The sequence below is a fragment of the Penicillium verhagenii genome (genome assembly GCF_028828195.1).
Source record: "Penicillium verhagenii strain IBT 33310 chromosome Unknown utg000005l_segment0_segment0, whole genome shotgun sequence".
In the NCBI taxonomy this organism is placed as follows: Eukaryota; Fungi; Ascomycota; class Eurotiomycetes; order Eurotiales; family Aspergillaceae; genus Penicillium; species Penicillium verhagenii.
This window is the reverse complement of record NW_026643169.1, coordinates 2743402-2768046: the sequence shown is the minus strand read 5'-3', so window position 1 is coordinate 2768046 and position 24645 is coordinate 2743402. Positions and strand designations below refer to the sequence as shown.

General features: G+C 48.7%; 11 protein-coding genes across 11 annotated transcripts; 7 read left to right on the top strand and 4 right to left on the bottom strand.

Annotated features, from left to right (window-relative positions):
* Positions 1–430: 430 nt before the first annotated feature.
* On the top strand, positions 431–2137 carry N7466_004555 (MDR family MFS transporter; the record flags this gene model as incomplete). Its single annotated transcript, XM_057163952.1, has 3 exons — positions 431–885; positions 953–1356; positions 1413–2137. The coding sequence occupies 3 exons, from the start codon at positions 431–433 to the stop codon at positions 2135–2137; spliced, it is 1584 nt and encodes a 527-aa protein (XP_057022633.1).
* A 273-nt stretch (positions 2138–2410) lies between these two features.
* On the bottom strand, positions 2411–4991 carry N7466_004554 (DNA-dependent ATPase RAD54; the record flags this gene model as incomplete). Its single annotated transcript, XM_057163951.1, has 4 exons — positions 2411–3957; positions 4010–4133; positions 4188–4271; positions 4335–4991. Coding segments are annotated over 4 exons (2412 nt in total), but the record flags the coding sequence as incomplete, so codon positions are not given.
* A 140-nt stretch (positions 4992–5131) lies between these two features.
* Positions 5132–6436, top strand: N7466_004553 (uncharacterized protein; the record flags this gene model as incomplete). Its single annotated transcript, XM_057163950.1, has 4 exons — positions 5132–5471; positions 5542–5881; positions 5959–6298; positions 6362–6436. 4 exons carry the CDS (start codon positions 5132–5134, stop codon positions 6434–6436), a joined length of 1095 nt encoding a protein of 364 aa, XP_057022631.1.
* A 432-nt stretch (positions 6437–6868) lies between these two features.
* N7466_004552 (putative C2H2 finger domain protein) lies at positions 6869–7349 on the bottom strand (the record flags this gene model as incomplete). Its single annotated transcript, XM_057163949.1, has 3 exons — positions 6869–6986; positions 7051–7230; positions 7309–7349. The coding sequence occupies 3 exons, from the start codon at positions 7347–7349 to the stop codon at positions 6869–6871; spliced, it is 339 nt and encodes a 112-aa protein (XP_057022630.1).
* A 1250-nt stretch (positions 7350–8599) lies between these two features.
* Positions 8600–11414, top strand: acoA (aconitate hydratase ACO1; the record flags this gene model as incomplete). Its single annotated transcript, XM_057163948.1, has 4 exons — positions 8600–8635; positions 8898–8969; positions 9076–9095; positions 9203–11414. 4 exons carry the CDS (start codon positions 8600–8602, stop codon positions 11412–11414), a joined length of 2340 nt encoding a protein of 779 aa, XP_057022629.1.
* Positions 11415–12190: 776 nt separating this feature from the next.
* On the top strand, positions 12191–13389 carry N7466_004550 (uncharacterized protein; the record flags this gene model as incomplete). Its single annotated transcript, XM_057163947.1, has 4 exons — positions 12191–12271; positions 12384–12396; positions 12502–12861; positions 13013–13389. 4 exons carry the CDS (start codon positions 12191–12193, stop codon positions 13387–13389), a joined length of 831 nt encoding a protein of 276 aa, XP_057022628.1.
* A 1240-nt stretch (positions 13390–14629) lies between these two features.
* On the top strand, positions 14630–16383 carry N7466_004549 (glycosyltransferase family 20 protein; the record flags this gene model as incomplete). Its single annotated transcript, XM_057163946.1, has 5 exons — positions 14630–14930; positions 14995–15367; positions 15419–15789; positions 15846–16185; positions 16242–16383. 5 exons carry the CDS (start codon positions 14630–14632, stop codon positions 16381–16383), a joined length of 1527 nt encoding a protein of 508 aa, XP_057022627.1.
* Positions 16384–16858: 475 nt separating this feature from the next.
* Positions 16859–17098, bottom strand: N7466_004548 (tetratricopeptide repeat domain protein; the record flags this gene model as incomplete). The annotated part of the gene is made up of 1 exon (XM_057163945.1): positions 16859–17098. One exon carries the CDS (start codon positions 17096–17098, stop codon positions 16859–16861), a length of 240 nt encoding a protein of 79 aa, XP_057022626.1.
* Positions 17099–18372: 1274 nt separating this feature from the next.
* On the bottom strand, positions 18373–18627 carry N7466_004547 (chitin binding peritrophin-A domain-containing protein; the record flags this gene model as incomplete). The annotated part of the gene is made up of 1 exon (XM_057163944.1): positions 18373–18627. The coding sequence occupies one exon, from the start codon at positions 18625–18627 to the stop codon at positions 18373–18375; it is 255 nt and encodes an 84-aa protein (XP_057022625.1).
* Positions 18628–20358: 1731 nt separating this feature from the next.
* Positions 20359–22098, top strand: N7466_004546 (tannase subunit; the record flags this gene model as incomplete). The annotated part of the gene is made up of 1 exon (XM_057163943.1): positions 20359–22098. The coding sequence occupies one exon, from the start codon at positions 20359–20361 to the stop codon at positions 22096–22098; it is 1740 nt and encodes a 579-aa protein (XP_057022624.1).
* Positions 22099–23556: 1458 nt separating this feature from the next.
* Positions 23557–24300, top strand: N7466_004545 (uS17 family ribosomal protein; the record flags this gene model as incomplete). The annotated part of the gene is made up of 1 exon (XM_057163942.1): positions 23557–24300. The coding sequence occupies one exon, from the start codon at positions 23557–23559 to the stop codon at positions 24298–24300; it is 744 nt and encodes a 247-aa protein (XP_057022623.1).
* Between the last annotated feature and the right edge of the window lie 345 nt (positions 24301–24645).

Below are 24645 nucleotides of genomic sequence, written 5' to 3'. Positions count from 1 at the left end.
CATCAGTCACCAATGAGCGCCCGGATTTTTAATTGTTACTAAACTTCGAAATGGTATGTTAGGCACAGTCTCTTGAAGAAACCTTGGAACGGGCCAATGCCGTAGGATAGGCCGAAATTCCCTTGATTGGCACCCCAACGACAAAGGAATGCCAGCATTAACTCTTTCAAATGTCAAGACTAGCTATGTCTCTACATCTTTCCAACTTTGCACTATCTTCTAAGCGTCTAGTACCTCGAAATAACTTGAATATACCATGGTCCGACCCGCAGAATTTGAATACGCGACAGATTCCACTACTGAAAAACAACATGACCATCAACAGCAAACAGATGCGACACAACCACAAATATCTTCATCACCACCACGGCCACCTGAACAACATGCAGGCAGTCAGTTTCAGCCCAGAACACTTCAATTCTGGCTTATAATGCTATGTAATTTCCTGGCATTGTTCTTGGTTGCATTAGACCGAACAATCATCGCGACGGCTATCCCTCGCATCACTGACGAATTCCACAGCCTCGGCGATATCGGCTGGTATGGATCCGCCTACATGCTAGCCAGTGCATCAGCACAGCTACTATTTGGACGAATCTACAAATTTTACGACATAAAAAGTGTATTCCTGACTTCAGTAGTCGTTTTTGAAATTGGATCAGCTGTCTGTGGTGCTGCTCCTACTTCCAACGCTTTTATCGCAGGGCGTGCTATTGCAGGGTTCGCTTCTGCGGGAATTTTCTCTGGATGCATGCTGATTGTCATTGCTCTGATACCTCTTCACAAGCGGCCAATGTACCAAGGCATGTTTGGAGCTGTCTTTGGGATCGCTTCGGTCATGGGGCCGCTGGTTGGCGGAGGCTTCACTTCTAGTGTCACTTGGAGGTAGGTGTTCTATGAGCATCAAGACCATCGATTTTTAGTAAGTAGCTAACAAGTTAAAATTGCGTAGGTGGTGTTTCTATATCAATTTGCCCATTGGGGCTGTAAGTTTGGTAGCCATGACCTTGATCTGGCGCCCACGCAAAGTCGATCGTGAATGGATTTCAATCCTGATGCATATCAAACGCCTGGATCCACTGGGAATGGTATTCTTTGTACCAGCGATTGTCTGTCTTCTTCTAGCCTTCCAATGGGGAGGATCAACATACGCTTGGAACAACGGTCGCATTATTGCGCTGTTTGTCGTATTTGGCGTCTTATTCCTCATCTTCTCGGCAATCCAAGTTTGGAGGCCTGAGACAGCTACAATCCCCGCAAGAGTGATTGCTCGCCAAAGTATCTTCAGCGCAGCGGTGTTTAGCTTCTTCTCGTCCAGCGCAATGATGATGATGATCTACTACGTTCCCATTTGGTGTAAGTGTCCTGCAAGTTCGACTCGGGATTGAGATTCAAAATTAACTTCGAACTAGTCCAAACTGTCAAATTGGTTGATCCTGTCAAATCCGGAATTTATACCCTCCCACTCGTGCTCAGTCTTGTCGTCGCAAGTTTTGTCGGCGGTCTCACCACGCAAAAGATCGGGTATTATGTGCCAATCATGTACCTCAGCCCCAGTATCATGTCGATAGGACTGGGTCTGATGACCACCTTTGATCTCAACACTAGCTCAGCACACTGGATTGGGTATCAGTTTATGTGCGGGTTTGGTCTCGGTCTTGGAATGCAGATTAATGGATTGGTGGTGCAAAGAATTCTACCACCGCCAGACATTTCAACTGGCATTGCGCTAATGTTCTTCCTCCAGCAACTCGGAGGAAGTGTTTTCAGCACGGTGGGACAGACGATTTTAAGCAACACACTTATCTCACGTCTAGGTGGGATTCCCGGCCTAGATACGGGATTGGTTGTGAATGAAGGTGCAACGGATTTGGCCTCTGTGGTGCCTGCCAAAGACATTGTGTTAGTTCAGCGAGCATATAACGATGCCTGTAGGAGAATATTCTTTACTGCCTTAGCGCTTACATTGGTGGCTTTGATAAGTTCTTTCGGTATGGAGTGGAAGAGTATCAAAAAAGGCAAAAATGGTCAAGACGATCCGGAACATGAAGAAACCAGCCATGATGCTGAGACTGGGGGATCTAGTCTGCAACTCACCCAACAGACCGAACAAAAGCTCCCTATGTTGAAGGAGTAAGCTTTGCAACTAAAAATTATCTAAGTTTTTGTCAATAGTCATTTCTTTTCTGCTTAGGTCATTGGGCTATGCCTCCATTCTGACTGGTTCACATGTTCCACGCATGATGATTTCATAAAACAAATGTCTTGGGCTTCATATTCTAATCAATGACAAGCGATTGTGATCATATTCTATCCTTGCACGTTAAAGCCGTCAAATACGCTAATAAAAATTCCGCTGAGCACTATAATAAGTTTTGAACGTCTAGGTACTCAAGTCAAGCCCAGTCTATCAATGGCTGATATACTGGAAAAGAGCAGAGACATCCCGTTCGCCAGCCTCCTGCCGCATGAGCAAGTCTTGAATTTTGCCAAGCGGTCCCTGCTCTCCAGTATTGACTAAATGGTTCCATGAGCTTGTATCGCCATAAAGCATCGCTGGAGCTTTGACAATTTGCGTTCCATCCGGTCGGCATCGTTTGCACTTGAATGTATCATGTGTATCACTGCGAGTCTCAGGTTTGAACTGGAAAAGTTCTCGCAGCGACTCCAAAGAGAAATGGCGCTCGACATCCTCTGCCGAGTCCACGACGCAAGACGAAAGAGATTGCTTGTGCGACTGGCGCTGGAAGATCTTCTCCTCAATAGATCCAGTTGCAATGAAGCGATAAACGAAACAGTCCTTCTTTTGTCCGTCACGCCACACACGGGCCAATGCCTGCTGATCTGCAGCCGGATTCCAATCAGGGTCGAACAAAACAAGTCTGTTCGCACCAATCAAGTTCAGGCCACATCCACCAGCCTTACTACTGAGGAGGAACACAAACTCAGGGCCGTCAGGATCGTTGAATTTGTCGACCAGCTTTTGCCTCTTCTTGATGGGCATAGTGCCATCCAGCCGCAAATTTCCATACCCACGCGACCGGCAAAGTCGCTCAAACAAATCCAAAGTCTGAGTGTAATTGCTGATAAGAACAATTTTGTCGTTGGTATCTTGACGGATCCGAGCAAGCATGCGATCAAGCACCATCATTTTACCAGAGTACCAGCTCTTCACTTCTCTGTCGCGTCCTCGAGCTTCCGGTGGGGTGTAATCCTCAGGGTATTCGTCCTCACACCCTGGAAGATCCTTTGCAAGATCCAGAAGATCTGGGTGATTACAAAGCTTCTTCAAGATACCAATAGCTTTTAATGGTTGACTGCCTTTGCCTCGAAGCAGACTTCGAATCTCCGGACTCTGGATGAAGTGATTGTACAGAGTCAATTGGAATGGGGCCATGTTACAAAACACAACGTGCTCATATTTGAGAGGCAGGTATTTTGACAACAGTTCGTTGCTTCGGCGGATGATGAATTTGTTCACAATACCAGATAGTTCTGTGAGACGTTCATCACCTAGCTTTCGAGCTTCTTCAGTACCTGCAGCATCTCGGCCACGTAGAATGGGCAACTCAAATCTCTTGCGGAAATCGGCTTGAGATCCCAGTAGGTTGGGGTTAGCAAAGTGAAGTAGAGCAAAATACTCCGATAAGTCGTTTTGAATAGGTGTGCCGGAAAGGATGACCCGACGGCTCACGTTAAGGCTGTTCAAGGCCGTCCATGTTAAGCTATCCTTATTTTTGAGTCGGTGACCCTCGTCACATAATAGAAGCCCAATCGGTGTGTCTTTCAGTAAATCAGCATAAAGGCGGAGCGTTTCGTAGGATACAATTAGGACGGGTCGAACGATTCCACGGCCTGATGCGACTGCCCATTGCTTAATCTGAAGCATGAGCTCGGCCTTGGAAGCTTTCCCGTCGATTGCAAATGGAGTCGTCGCATCTTTTCCAAGCCATTTTCCTGCCAGAAACATCAGCTGAGTAGTGGAAATTTGCTAATCATTGTGGCCTACCCAATTCATTTGCCCAGTTGCCGACTAAACTGGACGGACAGGCGATCACACACTTTTTAATGGTTGTTCTGCCAGCCTCCGGGTCTTGCTTTATTAATGTCCACATCAATGCAATACATTGGAGCTAAAGTCGTCAGTCGAAGGGCAAACAGAGTCAGGAAGATGATCAATGTCGTACCGTTTTACCCAACCCCATACCATCCGCCATAATGCAACCATTGGCATTCTTATCGACCATTCCGGTTGTACATCGATACATGAACTAAACAGCCCCATGAATGTTAGCATGCAATTCACAATGCACAGTTCTCGAGCAGCACAGTACCTTCACACCCTCCACTTGATGTGGCCGGAGAACCTTTGCCAGTCTGGGGTCTATTACTACCGGCACCTTAGGTCGCTCTTCCACTTTCTTTTTCAACCCAAGAATATCTGCCAAGCTCTTATGTTCCAGCGGTTCCTCGATCTTCGGGCCCTCGTCTTCCTTTGGTGCTGCCGGATCCTTGGGCTCGTCGATATCGTCAACGGTCGGGTCATAAAGTACAATCGCAAGCTCCCCGCTGGGGTCATGCAATGGTTTAACAACAAAAGTCGCGCCCTGCCGCATGCCCAAGGTTGGCGCTACGCGACCGGGGTTGTATTCGTCGGAGGATTTATTGATAAAAGGAATAGAGAACTTTTGTCGGAAGGCTGCATCCTTGTCCTTGGGTTTAAACACGGGGAACTTGTTCACCTCTCGAGTTGCCAGCGCCAATCGATCATCGTTTGTGTATGGCTTCTCCGCACCATCCTCAGTGCTGCCGTCTGCATCTGCATAATTAACCTTTCGTCGCTTCCTTGATGGTTTTTCCGATACTCGTTGGTAAGTGGCTGATCCTGGGCATTTGAATGGTTTTGAAAGTCGATCCAATGCGTTTATTGACTTGGGCTGCAATGGTGTTTTGGCACCATCAGTCGCCGGCGCGGCTGGTCGAGCACGATACCTTCAATTTGTTAGCAGGGGCCGAGAACCGAAAGGGTCACAGATACCCACATAGTAGCAGTTAGTAGATAGTACTAAGAGACAATGTACATTGATTCATTTATACAAAAAAAATTCTCTCCAGGCGTTCCTGGTGGAAAATGGAAGGTGGTCGACGCGTTGACTCAGCCAAGACTCGCGCCTGCCTAAACACCAAATCGTCACGCCCACACGTGATCCCCGAGCCCACCCCGCCGAGGTACAACCTTAAAGTGGATCTTAACTTGGGGGATTGGAATAGCGGGGAAGATAGGACTTTTACACGTCTCTGCGAAATCTGGATGGAATCGGGTTTCTGGCCGGGCTACCTTAGTGGTGCCCTTGGGATTATCATCGGAAACCCGTTAGATGTGATTAAGGTTCGGCTACAGGCAGGCGATGCGGCTCATGTCCCCTCATCCCACCTATCCGGAATCGAGAGAGCGAGCTCACTTGTTCGAGGTTGGTTTACACTCAGCACTTCATTTCCAATATCTATGCCGCCGTACATGTGTGTTAACTTTACATTCAGGCGCAGCAGCCCCGATCTTAGGATATGGAGCCCTCAATGCAGTTCTCTTCATGGCATACAATCGATTGCTCATGACTATGGATCAGTCCGTTGTGGACCCCACTAATCCAGCGGGGGTATCTTTGTATAAGATCTGGATTGCTGGTGCCGCAGGCGGACTGGCCAGTTGGACGATCTCTGCTCCAACTGAATTTATCAAATGTCGAGCACAGATGGATTCCCGCCCCGAGGTCTCCTCGTGGTCGGTTGCCAAGGATATATATAGGCACCGCGGATGGAGCGGACTCTACTACGGAGGAGGCATCACAGGTGCTAGAGATGCAATTGGCTATGGGTTTTAGTAAGAAAACACTTCTATCATGCCTTCAAGTTTTTACTTTCTTACAGTGCGTCGCACTAACTGCGTTAACATTGAAGTTTCTGGTCTTATGAGCTCTGTAAACGACTTATGACATCTGAAGATGAAACCTCCAACCAGGCAGCTATGAAGGTTCTCCTATGTGGTGGTATCGCTGGCATCGTGACCTGGGGCTCAGTCTTCCCTCTGGACATGGTCAAAACACGACTCCAAGCGCAGACAATGCATGACATGCATACCCTTCCAGAGTCCGCAGAACGCCAACCGATTTTACGCCCGCGCCAGACACTGACTACATTCCAAATTGCTAAAGCAACTTATCAAGTTGAGGGCTTGAGGCCCTTTTACAGAGGACTGGGAGTCTGCAGTATACGAGCCTTCATTGTGAATGCCGTCCAGGTGAGTTATATCTATTATTATTTCATACTTTCTCTGATTGGCCGGTTCTAATTCTGCAACTAGTGGGCGGCATATGAGTGGTTGATGAAAAGCTTTAATCAACCATTGAGCCTCGAGCCGACGACCCAACATATCTAAATGTCTACAGCAACACATCCATGGACAGCGTGGGGTGTTCCAAACAATGCACATATACCGAAACCCGATTCAGGTTAGACACTTTTATTTGGTATTGAGGGATTTCTATTGGAATTATTACTCCGGGGTATTTGCCAGGAAAGGGGGTAAATTTCGTGGACGCCGTTGTTTAGTCCGAGAACCGGCGGTTTCGTGGTCCCGCAAACCGGCAGAACACAGACCCGGCGATTTTCGGCATATAAAAAAAAACCTCACCTCACGTGAGGGACTCCACCTTGGGAAGGTGCAGTAGTCAAGTGGGCGTGGAGATCATGCTTGAATGCTCATGTTTTGATGGCCATCTCGACCAGACCGAGCTGGGTGGCGGCGAGAGAGGTTTCCTGCCTCTTGGGTGGCTTTTTTCCCTTTTTGTGTGGCGATTCGAGATCGTGTTTAGATCTCCATCTCAATGTCTTTTTGCTCCTTTTGAGGCCGGAAGTTTTCGACGCCCAGGCCGACAACTGCCTCAGCGATCTTCTGGGAGTGAGGCTCTTCTTTCAAGATGCGAAGTCTATCAAATGCGATCATTAGTGACCAGTCGTGCAGGGCGCAGGAATGAACTCGTGCCAACTCACCGACGCTTGTGGTTCTTGCCCTTGGTGTGTGCCTTCATGTTGTATTCACTTTCAAACCACTTGGAGCACTCTATGCAGAAGTGCTGTCCAAGACCTGGAAGATCCTCTACATCCTTGGACTCTTTGTAAATCTCGAGGTGACGGGGTGATTTGGTATCGGCGATGACCTGATCGTAGTCTCTGTTATCGTATGTTAGCGCTCGCACACTTGAAATAATTCCGGAATTTTTTTTGTTTAGAGATAATTTCAGAACGTACCTTGTGCGACGCTTGTTCTTGACTTTGCGGAGAGCACCCATTTTTGCTAGTGTTCGGCTTGCTGACCGACACGAAAAAATTGAAGATCGAAAGTTTCGAGACAAAAAAAGTTATCACCGATTTCCGGAGTGATAATGGGGCGTAGTGGGGAACGGGACAAGCGCCAGGAAGGACAAAGGGCGAAGTCAAGGAGGGAAATTTCCGCTGACTGAGTGGAGCAAGCGAACGATTGAAACGCAGCGACCTTGATTGGCGGTTTCATTGCTTGGCCGCTGGCCGTGGAAGAGCGGGAGTCCCGTCGGCACGCCTCGGCTCAGCAGTGTAACCGGTTTTCAGTGTAATTTATTTTGCTAGCGTATCGTATGAAATGTATCGTGAATATGCTTTTATCCCTATGACGTTTGCATTCGCGGCATGCTGCTCCGGCCCTGTTGCGGACTTGAGTGTTTCCTGTTGTGAGACAACAACACTCAAAGAGGCCAGATACGAATAATGGGAATGTATCGAAACGAATTGCACAGGACTACGATATCTATAGATGGATCAAATATATACGAACGTAGCTCGTATATGGATCTGGTTTTTAGATCCAAGCCACTCCCCTTGATTCGGACGGGGAGATCTCCAGCCCACATGCAATGGGGGCATTGATACCTTGCGGGTAAATGGGGAAGGTGCCGAGTTCTGGAGTGTACATTCATACCCGAGTCAAGTCCCTTGGCCCGAGTGCAAAGAGACCTAAAAAAAAAACAATGTTTTAACCTGCTTCTAACTCGAGATGATAAAGATCATTGTAATTGCGACGCTTGTGATTGGTGGCCCGCTTTGGGCCCGTCACATGTTGTGTATTGCCAATACACCACCATCGGCATCAGTTTGATGACCTGAAGCGTGCATTTAGAGAGTCAAGGAATGTGATATTGCATATGAAAAGATAGCCAAAAGCTCCGGAAATCAATGTCCTAGAGATCCCGATTTTTTCCATGACTTTATTTTCAGGGACATGCGTGAAACCCGTGGTCGATCAAAATTCCCAGTCTGGGTGGTCGAGCGCATCCGGGAACCCTCAAACCACAATACGTGTACCGTATCGCTGGGGTAACAGCGAGTTACGGCTGTTCGGCTGAGAGCAATTCTCTCTTCCCACTCAAAACCTCCAAGCTTCCCTTTTCTCTTCTCTTTCTCTTCTTTCCTTTCCACTCTCCACTCTGCTTTAAGATACCACAGGTGAAGGTGGTAATTAACATTTGGATGTGCTGTGCTTCCTCTACATAGAGAGTACTTTGACATCATGATCTCCACCCGCTTTGCGCGCGCCGGTGCGCTGGTAAGTTGATACATCCTGCCTCGTTGGAGGAAATGAGTATGATGCGCTTATTGCATCTGCCCAGATCTTCCAAGGTGGATCTTGAACCCCGGAAAAAGATACAGTCATGCTAACATGTCCTCACTACGGCAGGCCCCCAAGTCCCGTCTTGTAAGCTACCAATCAACACAATATGCAGGTGTCACATCGATATGTGATCTTGCATTACTCCAGACATTGGGGTACATGAGATTGGCAGCCAACTAATTGATTGTCCTTTCAGATTTTCGGAACCCGGGCCTACGCTACCGCTAACCCCCTCGACAAGAAGGTCGAGATGACCATCCAGGAGAAGGTGAGTGGCTAAAAGCTTTTTTTTTTTCACCCGTCGTCGGCTACGCTGTCACGACCGACCGGCCCAAGAACAATGAACAATGGCTAACTCAGATGAATTCGATTAGGGAAACTACATCAACTACAAGTACGATTTCACGTTTTCTTTTTTTTAAATGAAGAAAAAAAATTCCAAGAAGAAAAAATGCAATTTGCTTGGTAGGATTCAGTCAACTAACATGATTCTACTTACAGGAAGATGAACGAGAACCTTGAGATCGTCCGCGGTCGTCTCCAGCGCCCTCTCACCTACGCCGAGAAGGTCCTCTACTCTCACCTTGACGATCCCCATGGCCAGGACATCGAGCGTGGTACCTCCTACCTCAAGCTCCGCCCCGACCGTGTTGCTTGCCAGGATGCCACTGCCCAGATGGCTATCCTCCAGTTCATGTCCGCTGGCATGCCTTCCGTCCAGACCCCTACCACTGTCCACTGTGACCACTTGATTGAGGCCCAGGTTGGAGGTGAGAAGGATTTGGCTCGCGCCAATGACATCAACAAGGAGGTCTACGACTTCCTTTCCTCCTCTACCGCCAAGTACAACATCGGTTTCTGGAAGCCCGGTTCCGGTATCATCCACCAGATCGTCCTCGAGAACTACGCTTTCCCCGGTGGTCTGATGATCGGTACTGACTCCCACACCCCCAACGCTGGTGGTCTCGCCATGGCTGCCATCGGTGTCGGTGGTGCTGACGCTGTCGATGTTATGGCTGGTCTCCCCTGGGAGCTGAAGGCCCCCAAGGTCATCGGTGTCCGCTTGACTGGTAAGATGTCCGGCTGGACCACCCCCAAGGATATCATCCTTAAGGTCGCTGGCCTCCTCACCGTCAAGGGTGGTACTGGTGCCATCATTGAGTACCACGGACCCGGTGTTGACTCCCTGTCCTGCACTGGTATGGCTACCATCTGTAACATGGGTGCCGAGATTGGTGCCACCACCTCCATCTTCCCCTTCAACGACCGTATGTACGACTACCTGAAGGCCACCAAGCGTGAGAGCATCGGTAACTTCTCTCGCGAGTACGCTGCCCAGCTCCGTGAGGATGAGGGTGCCGAGTACGATCAGCTTGTTGAGATCAACCTTGATGAGCTCGAGCCCCACATCAACGGTCCCTTCACCCCCGATCTTGCCACCCCCATCTCCCAGTTCAAGGAGGCTGTCAAGACCAACAAGTGGCCCGAGGAGCTCAAGGTCGGTCTGATCGGTTCTTGCACCAACTCCTCCTACGAGGATATGTCCCGTGCCGCTTCCATTGCCCGTGATGCTCTCGACCACGGTCTCAAGTCCAAGTCTCTGTTCACCATCACCCCCGGTTCCGAGCAGATTCGCGCTACCATCGAGCGTGATGGTCAGCTCGCTACCCTCGAGGAGTACGGTGGTGTCATCCTGGCTAACGCTTGCGGACCTTGCATTGGTCAGTGGGACCGCAAGGATGTCCCCAAGGGCACTGCCAACTCCATCATCTCCTCCTACAACCGTAACTTCACTGGCCGTAACGATGCCAACCCCGCTACCCACGCCTTCGTTGCCTCTCCCGACCTTGTCGTCGCCATGACTGTTGCCGGTAGCCTCAACTTCAACCCCCTCACTGACTCCCTGAAGGACAGTGAAGGCAAGGAGTTCATGCTCAAGCCCCCCACTGGTGACGGTCTCCCCAACCGCGGATACGACCCCGGTATGGACACTTACCAGGCTCCCCCTGCCGACCGTGCCTCCATCAACGTTGCTGTCTCCCCCACCAGTGACCGTCTTCAGCTCCTCGCTGGCTTCGCCGCCTGGGACAAGAAGGATGCCACTGACATGCCCATCCTTATCAAGTGCCAGGGTAAGACCACCACTGACCACATCTCCATGGCTGGTCCCTGGTTGAAGTACCGTGGCCACTTGGACAACATCTCCAACAACATGTTGATCGGTGCCATGAACGAGGAGAACGGTGAGGCCAACAAGGTCAAGAACGCCTTCACTGGCAAGTACGACGCTGTCCCCGCCACTGCCCGTGACTACAAGGCCCGCGGTATCAAGTGGGTTGTCATTGGTGACTGGAACTACGGTGAGGGTTCTTCCCGTGAGCACGCCGCTCTGGAGCCCCGTCACCTCGGTGGTTTGGCCATCATCACCCGCTCCTTCGCTCGTATCCACGAGACCAACCTGAAGAAGCAGGGTATGCTTCCCCTTACCTTCTCCGAGCCCGCCGACTACGACAAGATCAAGCCCGAGGACAAGGTCGACCTCCTCTGCACTCAGATCGAGGTTGGCAAGCCCATGACCCTCCGTGTCCACCCCGCTGCCGGTGGCGCCGCCTTCGACGTCCAGCTCAGCCACACCTTCAACGAGTCCCAGATTGAGTGGTTCGTCGATGGTTCCGCCCTGAACACCATGGCCCGCAAGTCTGGTACCAACTAAATGTTGTTGACTCTTTGAACTCCAACATGTCGTTTTATGTTCCAGGGATCTCCCAGTCAATCGGCTGATCTGAGATGCCCGTGTAAACTACGTTCTCTCGTGTGTTTCAGCGCCCCAGAAAGAGAGCGGAGTGACATTCACAGACCCTCGGTCGTCACTCCTTTTGCGTACGTGTCCCTTTTTTTCGAGCTGGATATGAGGAGTTGCGCTCTGGGAAAAATTTATGATCTTTTGTTTTAGGCTTATTAGCCACGTTTTGGATTCCCGATAGTTTGGATGGGTTCAATGGATATAGTTTGTTTGATTTCCCTATATCAGTATGTGCCAGGATAGCATGCATACACTATTTCCTTTTATGTTCAACATATGTGCCATTGTAGATTTCTTTTGTGTAAAACTCCAATCTCTAGAACTTTCGAGTTGATATCACCTTCAATATTCTTCTGCACCTTCAATTTGGGTGAAAACGGAAATGGAGATACACCAGAGTGGAGCTGAGATAATCTGCCGAGGCCCGTTGCATCCGCCCCCGCAAACGAAACCTCAATTCCCACTCCGCGTCATCGGCTATGGCAATTCCGCAATTACAGATACAGCTCCAGCAGATAAAGTAGAGAGGGGCAGTGGAGACCCTTCTAGGACTACATCTACCCCGGAGATCTTATACCAACAAACACACTTTCTTTCACACGTCCCCCGGTTTTCGGCGATTATTCCTGGGACATCATCACTTGGTGCGAACTCTCACGCTCACTGCCATCTGAAGCGCATACAATATGGCACAACTTGTTCCTCTCCCAGAAGTCGAGCGCCTCAGTGCATCCGTGATCAGGATCCTAGGCGGAAATCCAGGAAAGGTAAGTGCAAGCCAAAAACACAAAAACAAAAAAGGAACATAAGAAGACAAGACCAAATACCAAATAGAATGGAGTTGGGCAACAATATGGTGGCTGACATCCACGCCTTTAGTTTACACTGCAAGGTAGGTGTCCAGACAGGGTAACTCGGCGCCCTTCCCTTCCCCTCCCTTTTTAGGCTTATCCCCTTCTGGGCTGGGCTTGAGCGACCCCTCACTCACCGGTACCAGGAACCAACACATACCTGATCGGCCGGGGACACCAACGAATCCTCATTGATACGGGCGAGGGTAAACCCACGTGGGCCGCACGTCTTGAATCCGTTCTGTCCGAAGAGAAAGCCACGGTGCACCAGGCTCTTCTCACACACTGGCACCACGATCATGTGAATGGCTTATCGGATTTACTGAGAATTTGTCCACAGGCTCAGGTGTTTAAGCACCAGCCCGATGACGGACAGACTGATATCCAAGATGGTCAGGTATTCCGCGTGGAAGGGGCGACGCTGACGGCGACGCATACACCCGGCCACACGGTAGATCATATGGCATTTGTAATTGAGGAAGAAGATGCAATGTTCACAGGGGATAGTAAGTTGCCATATTCACTCTCGCCTTCCGCCTTTCTGTTCGACATAATGTTCAACGCATAGTAAATTTGAACTGACGAGGGTGATTTTTTTTTTTTCAAAAACAACAGATGTATTGGGCCATGGCACCGCTGTATTTGAGAACTTGAAAGTCTACCTGAACAGTCTTCACCGGATGCGAGATCGGGTTACAGGCCGCGGATACCCGGGGCATGGGGCTGTGCTTGAGAAAGCCAGTGCTCGCATCAGCGAGTATATTCAGCACCGCCAGCAACGGGAAGACGAGGTACTCCGAGTGCTACGGTATGGGCAGCTAGACATCTCGGTGGAGGATCCGTCGCCCGAGCGCAAGGCGTGGACACCGTTAGAGCTGGTGAAACAGATTTACCGGGGCGTGCCCGAAAGCCTCCATTTGCCCGCATCACATGGGGTGCTGCAGGTGTTGATGAAATTGGAGGATGAGGGGCAGACGGTACATGATTCGGAGTCGGGGGAGTGGAGGCTAAGCGGGGAGAAGTCGGCATTGTAGAGGGGTTTCCTGGGGGGTCCATGTGAGGCCCGGGGGTCTTCTAAACCTTGGATATTGTATACATTATCCCTGGGTAGAGTGAAACATGCCCGGGTTAGTATATATATAACTCTTGATGATATTAGGACTCCAAGTTTCTTTTCTAGGCGGTTTTTTTTCGTCGGGGGAGAGCGGGTTCTTGAATTCCAAGGTTGCAGGGATCCGGAATGAGCGTCTTGCATCTACAAAGTAACTGAAATTCTTTTCATGAGATTGTAAAGTGCCAAGGGCTGAGTGGGAAATATGCCTCATGCTGGGATTTCGGCTAAATTACGCTACAATGTTGAGTTAGGTAGCGAAATTCCACAGGTATCGGTCAACTGGTATGAGGATCTAGACCTTCAGATGGTAAAGTAGATCGTAGACAAGCAAGTGGATACAGGTATAGGATCCTTTGTATGGAATATGAGGGATCTACATTAGTACAGAAGTTAGAACATTGAATATGATCTACCGAACAATTTCTCTATAGATGATCGACGTCAGCGCTTCATCATGTCGGGCAGGTATTCTAAACATGTACACCTCGTCCCTGGTCCTCCCCCGCTATAGTCCCTGTAAATATACGCTGAGTGGCGGGATAATGCAAGAAACCAATCACGGAACGTCAACCGGGCCAGAACACGGCGAATCCTGTATTTGGTCCGTATTTCGTCCAACTTGATTGAACCGATGGAAAGTCAATACAATAATAGCGCAAATTATTATAAAACCCGGTCTTCTCATAATACCCCTTCCTTTCTGGTCCCTTTTTTTATATCATGACCTGATGTGAGTGCTATTGAAGAGCTCCACTGTAGCTAAAGTTCCAAGTTTCGGAGCGCTGACCTCACCTTACCCTTTCTCCCCCCCCCCCACCTGCCATCTGCCACCTGCTTCCCTTTTTTTTTTCTTCGTCAATCCACCCCCACATTGAACTTGCATACTCAGGGGATGCGTGCCTGAAAGGAAAGAGAAGTTGGTCTGCAATTGTGGAGAATCCCAAGGTTATACTCGTTTGCTCCATATCTTGATCGGTCGATCATCGGTTGGTTTCCCTTCCCCGCGCTACGGAATTGCAAGCATGGGTCTGACCACATTTTTGCTGGAACTGCAGCTGTAACCCCCTCCTGATCCCTTCACCTGTACACACGTCAGGCTTTGCGTATCAACCCTCCCAACTCAAGGCGCACTGCACCGATCCACAAATCCTACCGTCATGATGCCGTCCCTTGAAGAGCCCAAGAATGAAGCCCGACTGCTGCTAGTCTCGAACCGCTTGCCGATTACTATCAAACGATCAGAAGATGGAAAGTATGATTTCTCCATGTCATCCGGAGGCCTGGTCAGTGGGTTGAGTGGTCTGTCCAAATCTACAACTTTCCAGTGGTACGGATGGCCCGGCCTAGAGGTGCCCGAGGATGAGATTCCGGAGGTCAAGGCGCGTTTGAAGGAGGAATATGGCGCGGTACCAGTGTTTATCGATGATGAACTGGCCGACCGTCACTACAATGGATTCTCCAGTGAGTTTCAACCCCGGTCGGACATTGCGGAGCACACACTGACATCATGCGATTTTCCTCACAGACTCCATTCTCTGGCCACTATTCCACTACCACCCCGGTGAGATCACCTTCGACGAATCCGCCTGGGAGGCTTACAAGGAAGCGAATCGCTTGTTTGCCAAAGCCATTTCCAAAGAAGTCCAGGATGGTGACCTGATCTGGGTGCATGACTACCACCTCATGCTTCTACCAGAGATGCTGCGCGAGGAGATCGGTGATAGCAAGAAGAACGTCAAGATTGGCTTCTTCTTACATACCCCGTTCCCCAGTAGTGAGATCTACCGAATTTTGCCCGTTCGAAACGAACTGCTCTTGGGTGTTTTGCATTGCGATCTGATTGGTTTCCACACCTACGATTACACCCGGCATTTCCTAAGCAGTTGCTCGCGCTTGCTGTATGTATAATTATCCTTAGGATGAGGAATCATGTCAACTGACGAGCACAGGGGCCTTGCGACGACACCGAATGGTATCGAGTTTCAAGGCAAGATTATCACCTGCGGAGCCTTCCCCATTGGAATCGACCCCGAGAAGTTTAAGGAAGGTTTGAAGAAGGAGAAGGTGCAAAAGCGCATTGCCATGCTGGAGCAGAAGTTCCAGGGAGTCAAGCTGATGGTCGGTGTCGATCGTCTCGACTACATCAAGGGCGTACCGCAAAAATTGCATGCACTGGAGGTCTTCCTAAGTGACCACCCGGAGTGGGTTGGAAAGGTAGTCTTGGTGCAAGTCGCCGTTCCGAGTCGTCAAGATGTCGAGGAATACCAGAATCTACGAGCTGTGGTGAACGAGTTGGTGGGCCGAATCAACGGCAAATTTGGTATCTATCATCTATTCTCTGATTATGTTGCAATCGCTAATCGTCATGTTTAACAGGCACGGTTGAGTTCCAGCCAATCCACTTCCTCCACAAGTCCGTCAACTTTGATGAGCTTATCGCCCTTTACGCTGTGTCAGATGCTTGTATTGTATCATCTACCCGTGATGGCATGAACCTCGTGGCCTACGAGTACATTGCTACGCAGCAGAAGCGCCACGGCGTTTTGGTTCTTTCCGAGTTTGCCGGTGCTGCCCAGAGTCTGAACGGCAGCATCATCGTCAACCCATGGAACACCGAGGAGTTGGCCGGTGCATACCAGGAAGCTGTCACTATGAGCGACGAACAGCGCGCCCTCAACTTCACCAAGTTGGACAAATACGTCTCCAAATACACCAGGTATATCTGACAGCTAATACTTCAATTATTTGAACCGAGCTAATAGTATCCTCTAGTGCATTCTGGGGTCAATCCTTCGTCACCGAGCTCACTCGGATATCAGCCCATTCCGCTGATAAATTCCAAGCGAAGAAAATCGCCGTTGCCGCTAGCACCAACAGTGATAGCGATGTCCCCGAGCCCACGGAAGTTGAATAGGTTACAAACTATACCAACTTTGAGTACTTTGGAATACACGCGTTGAATGAAACTTAGATGCTCTCACGACATGGATGTGGCGAAATAATCTTGTGATTTTGTGCTTTTTGGACTGCATGGGATTCGTGTTTTTCTTTTTCTTTTTTTTTCTACACTGTTCGGTTCGAAGAATAATCCCCTACTCATCTAGATACAAAAATGAGATATCGTCTTGATTGTTCTCGATCGTGTCCTTTTAATTGATCTTTTGAAGCTCTGGGAGACACTGCAGTCTGCCCAGGAGGGACTAAGTTACCACGGATCTTTCTTTACCCGCCACGGCAGGATCATCCGCGCGAATTTACACCGGTCTTTCACTACTAAGACCCTACACCCCGAGCTTCTCAAGTTACAGGGTAGCAGACTCGAGATTTACAATCTCGGCACATGCTTCCGACAAGTTCTGACCCTTCATTGCAGACAATGTCCGATACACTTACAAGATATTGATACCAGCCCCCCAGTCTGGAAGTTTTACAGTGTAAAGATGCTCCAAATTTGCCTCTATCTGAACCATCAAGTCAGAGTCAGGCTCATGATGGGCTCGAAAAAAGCCCAAGGCCTCGTTCCACAGCTCGCCAGCGGTATTCGTTGACAGAGTATCATCTTCATTCAGTTCTCGCTTTTTGACTCCTCCTTCCATGAATTTCCAGGCCAGCTCTCGGATGGACCTCATTGTTTCCGGATGATTTCTTCACCAGAATTCCGTATAAATCCCGACTATCTCGATTAGTAAAGCTCGCGCTTCAGCATATCTGCCAACACTCCTAAATGTCCGACCCGATATTCAGTTTGATGGAAATCAAAGTCGGGTTATGGTCACTTGGCCGGAACCTTTGCTTGCTGTAAAGGTGGTTGAATAGCCCAAGGGCAGAGCTTGAATCTCCCTTCTGCATCAAGACTTCGCCAACATTGTTTAATACGCGCAGATATAAGACATCCATGTCTCGATCGCTTTTATGCAAAGAATCTTGCCCTGCGGTGCAGGCTTGCCTTCCATAGCGCAACAATATCACGACTCAGCGATACCAGTGGCGATTAAGTGACTCTCTAGTATGGGCAGCGCGCAATCTGGACAATGAACCATAGCGTAACAATATCAAACAATATCACGACTTAGCGATACTAGTAGTGACTAGTAGGTGACTCTCTAGTATGGGCAGCGCGCAATCTGGACGTCTAACCATAGCGCAACAATGTCACAACTTACCGATACCGTAACAATCTCACAATCTGGCTAAAGTTAGGCATCCAGGTACCGGTTAGTAGTGGGCCTTGGTGCCTGTGGGCCGGGCCGTAGGGCCCATGCAGGAAGCCTACTTTGCTTAAGTGACAGTCACAACTCCCAGAATGAATATGACTATTTGCATACTATGTTCTGATTCTGGAGCAGGGAATAAATCAAATCAATTTCATATTCAACCCCCTTGGAAGGCATTTCCTCTAAACATCCCTGATTCTTCCTTAAAGCTAGGTTCACGTTTGCTGGAATCTGGCCTGCATGTGAAGTAAGGAGTACCAAACGAAGAAAAATAATACCACAACTTTCAATTGATCTATCGCGACGCGTTTAATATCCACAGGAACTAGCTCTATCCCGCGTGTACTTGAGCCAATGGAAACCTTTTAATTCACCCCATGGCATGATCAAGAATGTTATATATTAATATATGAAATGCGTCAAATAAAAATGGAGGAACATTCCTGTCTTCAAAGTCACCGAATGCCAAAATAGGATTTGAGACGCTAGCCGCAAGGACTGGATTTTGAAGGTTGGTAAAATAAAAAATATTATTTTGCGATAGCTAGTGCGATTATTGAAAATCATGGAATAATAAGGCTGATATAAACGAGTGTAATTATTGGTCGGTTGAGCCCTTCCCCTAGCATGCCCTCGAATTCATCCTCCAAGTTGAACAGGTTCCAAGATTTGCATCATCCCACTAGGATCTAGTGGCGCCACCAGCAGCTGGCAACGTTGTGCTCGTAGTCGCAGACGCTAGTGCTGGCCTGGAAGGCGGTTCCAGGACCGCAGGTCTTCAGGACGGGAGTGCCGCCAGCGGGGCACTCGAAGAATCGGTGGCAGTCTTGAGGATCGGCCCATGCCACGGCACCAGCGGCAGCATCGACAACTGGGGCGGCAGTAGCCGAGTTGAAGAGCACGAAGGCCATGAAAGTGGTGATCATTTGGTAGGAGAACTGCATGATGCCGGCTGTAGATGAATTAGTCAAAGAACCGAATTGATACCGAAGGCACTCTAATACATACTTGACTTGTCTTTGGAGGACCGAAGAGTTTGAAGAGCGAGGTAGCTGAGGCTAGAGGACTGAATTCAATGGACTGTTGCTGGAAAAGAGCATTGAGTCGCGGGTTCAGTCTTGGACTTTAAACAAAAGCCGACATTCCTGTCATCGGTTAAGAGTGCCTTTGAGTAGATTGTGGGGAAGGGAGCAGTATGTACGGGAGTTAAGGTATGCCCCAGCATACCTTACCCTCTCTGCCGGAAAGAATTTGACGTTCTAGTAGCCGCTATGGCGCTACCCCTTGTAGTCCTCCTACCCCTTTTGATTTGTTTAGATGTCAGATGCGCATGTGGTGGCTTTGAGATATTTCATTTATTGGTGGACGTTGTCCCCGATTCATATTTTGCTTCTCAAACTTCACGCCACAGAATATGTGCCTGACTTCCCACCCAATGTTGTGGAAATACTACATACATCAGAATGAAGTCTAATGGCAGCCAGAGCTCCCCATATTTCGGAAAGGAGAACTTTTGCATACCGTTACTTACAACAATAACGAGTGATCATTGACTAGATCCAGAGAACACTGGAGGCACTAGGTGAACTGCCTTCAATAGCTATTATGAACATCAAATGATCTCCAGGGTTCCAGAGCTGATGTCTAGAAGGGGTATGTGCATGTCACTGTACCATCTAACCCTGGAGCTTTAAATTAGGTATCATGGATCGAGCCCTGGAATGAAGCTTCGGGTGCTTCAATGTTAGCTTCAATGTTGCTGAATGTCTTAAACGCCGAAACCTTGACCTGGAAAACAACCCTGCAGAAGTCATGATACAATAATTCTATCTAGCAATACGTTAAAGAAAAATCCCATCTGAAAATCTTTTAGGTAAGCTAAGCAGATAATCCTCCAGGCTCCTACGGGGCGGTATTCCTCATGTATATGCATGAGCCTAGCCATTAGTGGATGGGCTAGAAAGACTTGTTTCTAGATATTTTAAATGCCCTTTTTCACATTAAGCCTGACTTGCCGAGATCTGCGACAAGTATAATAAGGCGAAGGACCAACGTTGAAAGTAGCGTACTGCGTATGTGAATCCTGAGGAGTGGAGATTAACATTTGCGGAGACTAAACCGTTTTAGGATGAGGACCCATGGATCTATGACAACTTGAACTCGGACATAAAATGGACTTTCCTTGAAGATCAATCAGGAACCTGTGTTCGGGTCTTCATTTGACGTGGAGACATGAATATTGAAAGTCAATGTATGCGAAAGATTCCATTAATGTTCTCTTATCCTTTGGCTAATCTCACGGTGAACCCTAGTAGGTAATCTCCAACCCGGGAGAGATGAACATGCTATATTCATACATGCTGGTACTAAAGAAGTACCAAAGAGATTATTGCTAGCCGTTTTGAAGGACCCACAGCCTCCTTTGTATCAGCTATAGCCAATTTGCGTCATATCCACGTGGAAACTAGGTGGAGTTTGGTTTCTATTCCGTTCACTTACGTACGCCTCGTGGAATTAGAGTTGAACAACCTTGATTATTCTTATCTGGTTTGATTTCTTGTATCTATAAATTGAGAAAGATTGCCCATCCAATTGTTCTGTATCTCATATCTCTTGTTCATTCGTCATCATCTGGACTTGCCAGCCTTTCCTTTGGTTATCATCCCTCTTCAAACATGTTGAAGCTTGCCTCTGGTGTGCTGGCTGCCGTCGCGATAGCCCAGGCCGCCACTCTTGATGATGTTTGCACAGCATCACACGCGAAAGCCGCAATTCCCAAATACGGCGTGCTCCCAGGAATTGTCACCACCGATTCGGTGATCACTGCCAACCCTGTGTATAATGTGACCGTCGCAGACGAGGTGTACTACCCCGATGCCACTTTCGACTATTGCAATGTCACAATGACCTACTCTCACAATGGCAAGGATGACAAAGTCTTGTTGAATTTCTGGCTTCCAACCCCGGAGAAATTCCAGAACCGTTGGGTCTCGACGGGTGGCTTCGGTTTTGCTATCAACGTTGAAGACACCCTCCCCGGTGGTGTAATCTACGGTGCAGCTACTGGTCGAACCGATGGTGGATTCGGTGGCTTTGATACCAGTTTCGACGATGTCTTTCCTCTCGCTAATGGAACTGCCAATATGGATGCTCTGTACATGTTTGGTTATCAGGCTCATCATGAGATGTCGTCCATTGGCAAGGCATTCACCAAGAACTTCTATGATTTGTCCGACTCGAAGAAGCTCTACGCTTATTATCAGGGATGCTCCGAGGGAGGTCGCGAGGGATTTAGTCAAGTTCAGCGCTTCCCTGAGGAGTGGGACGGTGCCGTTATTGGTGCTCCTGCCATTCGCTACGGTCAGCAGCAGGTAAACCACTTGTTTCCACAGGTTGCTCAGCAGACCGCTGGCTATATCCCGCCCTATTGCGAACTAGAGAAAATCGTCAACCTTACACTCTCTGCATGTGACCCTCTCGATGGCAAGGTGGATGGTGTTGTTTCACGAACCGACCTTTGCAAGCTTCACTTTGACTTCAACTCGACCATTGGTGCCAGCTACCATTGTGCTGCTACTTCTGCTACCCTGCGTAAGAGACAGATGCCCTCCGCAGCTTCTCCTACCCAGAGCGGTGTTGTGACTAAGGAAGGTGCTGCTCTTGCTGCCACCATTTACAATGGTCTTGTGGATAGTGATGGTCACCAAGCTTATTTCTGGTACCAATATGGATCCGAGATGACTGATGCTGAGACTGAATATGACTCTTCAACTGGTAAATGGGGTATCGATATCTCCTCCCTTGGTGGCGAATGGGTTGCTCGTGGTCTAGAGCTGGTCGAAGAGGATAACCTCTCCACCCTTGACGGTGTCACATACGATACCCTCCGCGACTGGATGCTGGAAGGGTGGCAACGCTATGAAGATGTCTTGCAAACCACATGGGCCGATTTGAGCCCCTTTGAAGCTGTTGGAGGCAAGATTATTTCTTACCACGGTGAATCCGACAACAGCATTCCTCCTGCATCTTCGGTCCGTTTCCATGAGTCTGTTCGATCGACTATGTATGGAAACGAGTCTTTCCAGGAAAGCACCAGCAGCCTTAATAACTGGTACCGGTTGTTCTTGGTTCCTGGTGCCTCTCACTGCAACACCAATTCATTGCAGCCAAACGCCCCCTTCCCACAGACCAGTCTTGGCTCCCTTATTGACTGGGTGGAGAAGAGTGAGATGCCCAACACTCTCAACTCCACTATTCTATCTGGTTCGCGCAAAGGTGAACAGCAGCAACTTTGCGCTTGGCCCTTGCGCCCCCTCTGGAGAAACAATGGCACTACCATGCACTGTGTTTTTGACAAGCCCTCGTATGATACTTGGATTTACGATCTTGACGCTTACCCTCTGCCGCTTTACTGAGCTAATAACCCCAGCACACATGCATCAATTGATGGCATAGCGCATATAATTCTTGATCGGAGATATATTAGCTTGCTAGGTCGATTCTTGCCCGCCTAGGAATTTATGGGGCTTCCAGGCATTATTGTATTGATAATATATACTAACAGTATGTATGTATTTTTACTCAATTACACAATTTAATGTTAGATAACAGTCAATCAAATGTTCAAACCCAGGATTGATACGTCCTTTCAAGGTTTGATACTTTCAACATTTGAACGCAAGATCCAATACTTCAAGTGCTTCAATTTTCAGTTGATCTTGAAAAAAAAGATCCGTACATAGTTAGTGCCTGGGTGATTTATACTTATTTAATGTGGTAATTGGATTCAAGCTAGAAGTGTGAAAGAAAAAAATATTTCTAGTAGATTGTTTAGTGGTGGATTAATAGCACGTAAAATCAAGGGCTTATTGGCACGGTCGAACCTCGCGACCCCCTTTTTTCTTGAAAAGTTGCGCATATCCTAACAAACTTTTGAGACAACTTTGACCGCCCGCGTGGTATTAATACAGATCGCGTGGAAGAGAAAGTAAATACGTGGTGTATAACTGGTTTCTGCCGCCTGACGCGATTACTCGCGTTTCTGCCAAGCATTTCAAAGTCCTCTATGAATATATCTCAATTGACAACAACCAGTTACCAGACAGCGGCTTGAAGAAAGGGTGGCTAAACGCTTCACCCATATTCTAAATATCGAAAGGATAAAAGCAGCAGCGTGATGTTAGTCCTTCATTCCAAGAGGCAGGCAGATTCAACATTTTGAAATGTTGAATTGATCTTTTTGCGCATCAATTGATTGATGGCACATGCATGTATTTCCAATTGTGACCAACTCGTATACATATTCAATGTTATGTAAACCTTAGGAGGTAGTAACTAGCTGAGGACCTCGGGACTTGATTACTCAGTCAACTGGTTGTTTCAAGGTTTCAAGTTTCAAAGCCATTGGCAGTATGTACCTTTGAGTACACTTGAGATTTCAAAAGACGATAAAAGGTGCAAGATATTCTAACGTCTGAACCAAAAGCCAGCCCGGTAGGTATTGCGTACATGTTCTTATATATCGAGTTTTCGCGCTCAACTCCACGATTTTGTTCGTATTAAACAAACACCTGTCAAAGGGCCTGGTTACTCAAAAGCACCATGAAAATCTCGTTACTTGCTTTGTTCGCCTCGGTTGCAGTGCTCAACAGGAGGAGGAGTATGAGTGTTGGCGTTCAAATGTTGTAGGGAGAAGGCGGGTGCAAACATTGCAAACACAACTCCGAGAATTTCTCAACATCAACTCCGCAAACCCGCAACATCGACCTCATCAGCACTTTCACCATTGGCTCCTCTCCCTGATCTCCTTCCCGGATCTTTGCCGCTGATCCCAATTTACCAACACAAGGGATTGCAGAGCACCACCAGCCACCATGGCTCCCAACCACATCCTCCGGGCCGCAATGCCCATCCGGTCAATCGTATCCTCAATGGCCATGACACGAGCCACAATCCTCCCCTCCGCCCGCTTGATCTCCCAGAGCCTCCGATCAGCCTCTACAACCTCCACCCCCATACAAGAACCAATCACCCCCTCACCAGCTTCCCCCTCCGCACAGAATCTCCAGCGACCCGCCCTGCTCCGCAACTACGCCTACCGCCTGAAGACCGGCACCGTCGAGTCAGTCGGCCGCATGGAGCGCACCGTCCGCGTAACCCAACGCACCAACGTCTGGGACAAGCACATTGGCAAATTCTACCCCAAGGAAACACGGTACCTGGTCTCTGACCCGCGCGACTCGCTGCGCGAGGGCGACGTGATCGAGTTCTCGTCCGGTGCGCCGAAGAGCCGCCACGTTCACCACGTTGTTGAGCGCATCATTACCCCCTTTGCTGTGCCGATTGAGGACCGCCCGGCTGTTATGTCGCGGGAGCAGCGGGAGCAGGAGCGCGAGCGCCGCTGGGCGGAGAAGTACGTGCGTCGGGAATCGCGTCGGCAGGGCGAGGAGGTCGATTTGGTTGCTCGGGCAGCGGCTATTATTGGCGAGGAAGCGCAAACTCTTTCGACGGCGGAGCTGATTCACCGGATTCATGCGGGTCAGGAGCGCGTGGGCAAGTTGAAGCAATTGGTGCTTGAGCGGACGGCTGAACGTCCGGTCGAGGCTGTGGAGGAGTAATTGGAGAGCTTGTTATTGTTATTTCCCCCTTGGACCTGTGGACATTGTTTTTGATATCCATGATGGTGTTGCATGTTGAATCATATGTACTATATTATACAGCCTCGTTTCATTGATACGTATTTAACTTTGCATCTGAGATATGATCTCGTATTCGCTTTTAGGGCATCCCATCTTCTCGAGAGCAGTGGAATTTTTGTTTACGGGTTCTTTATAAACAGGGTGAATCAGGGTGTCAATAGTAAACGTTGCGGCATTAAAGAAGTATGTGCGAGAAAGAGCCCCATGCAACTCCGGTACAAAGTCAAAACTGTATAGACGGAAAAGCACGACCATTTCCCTCCT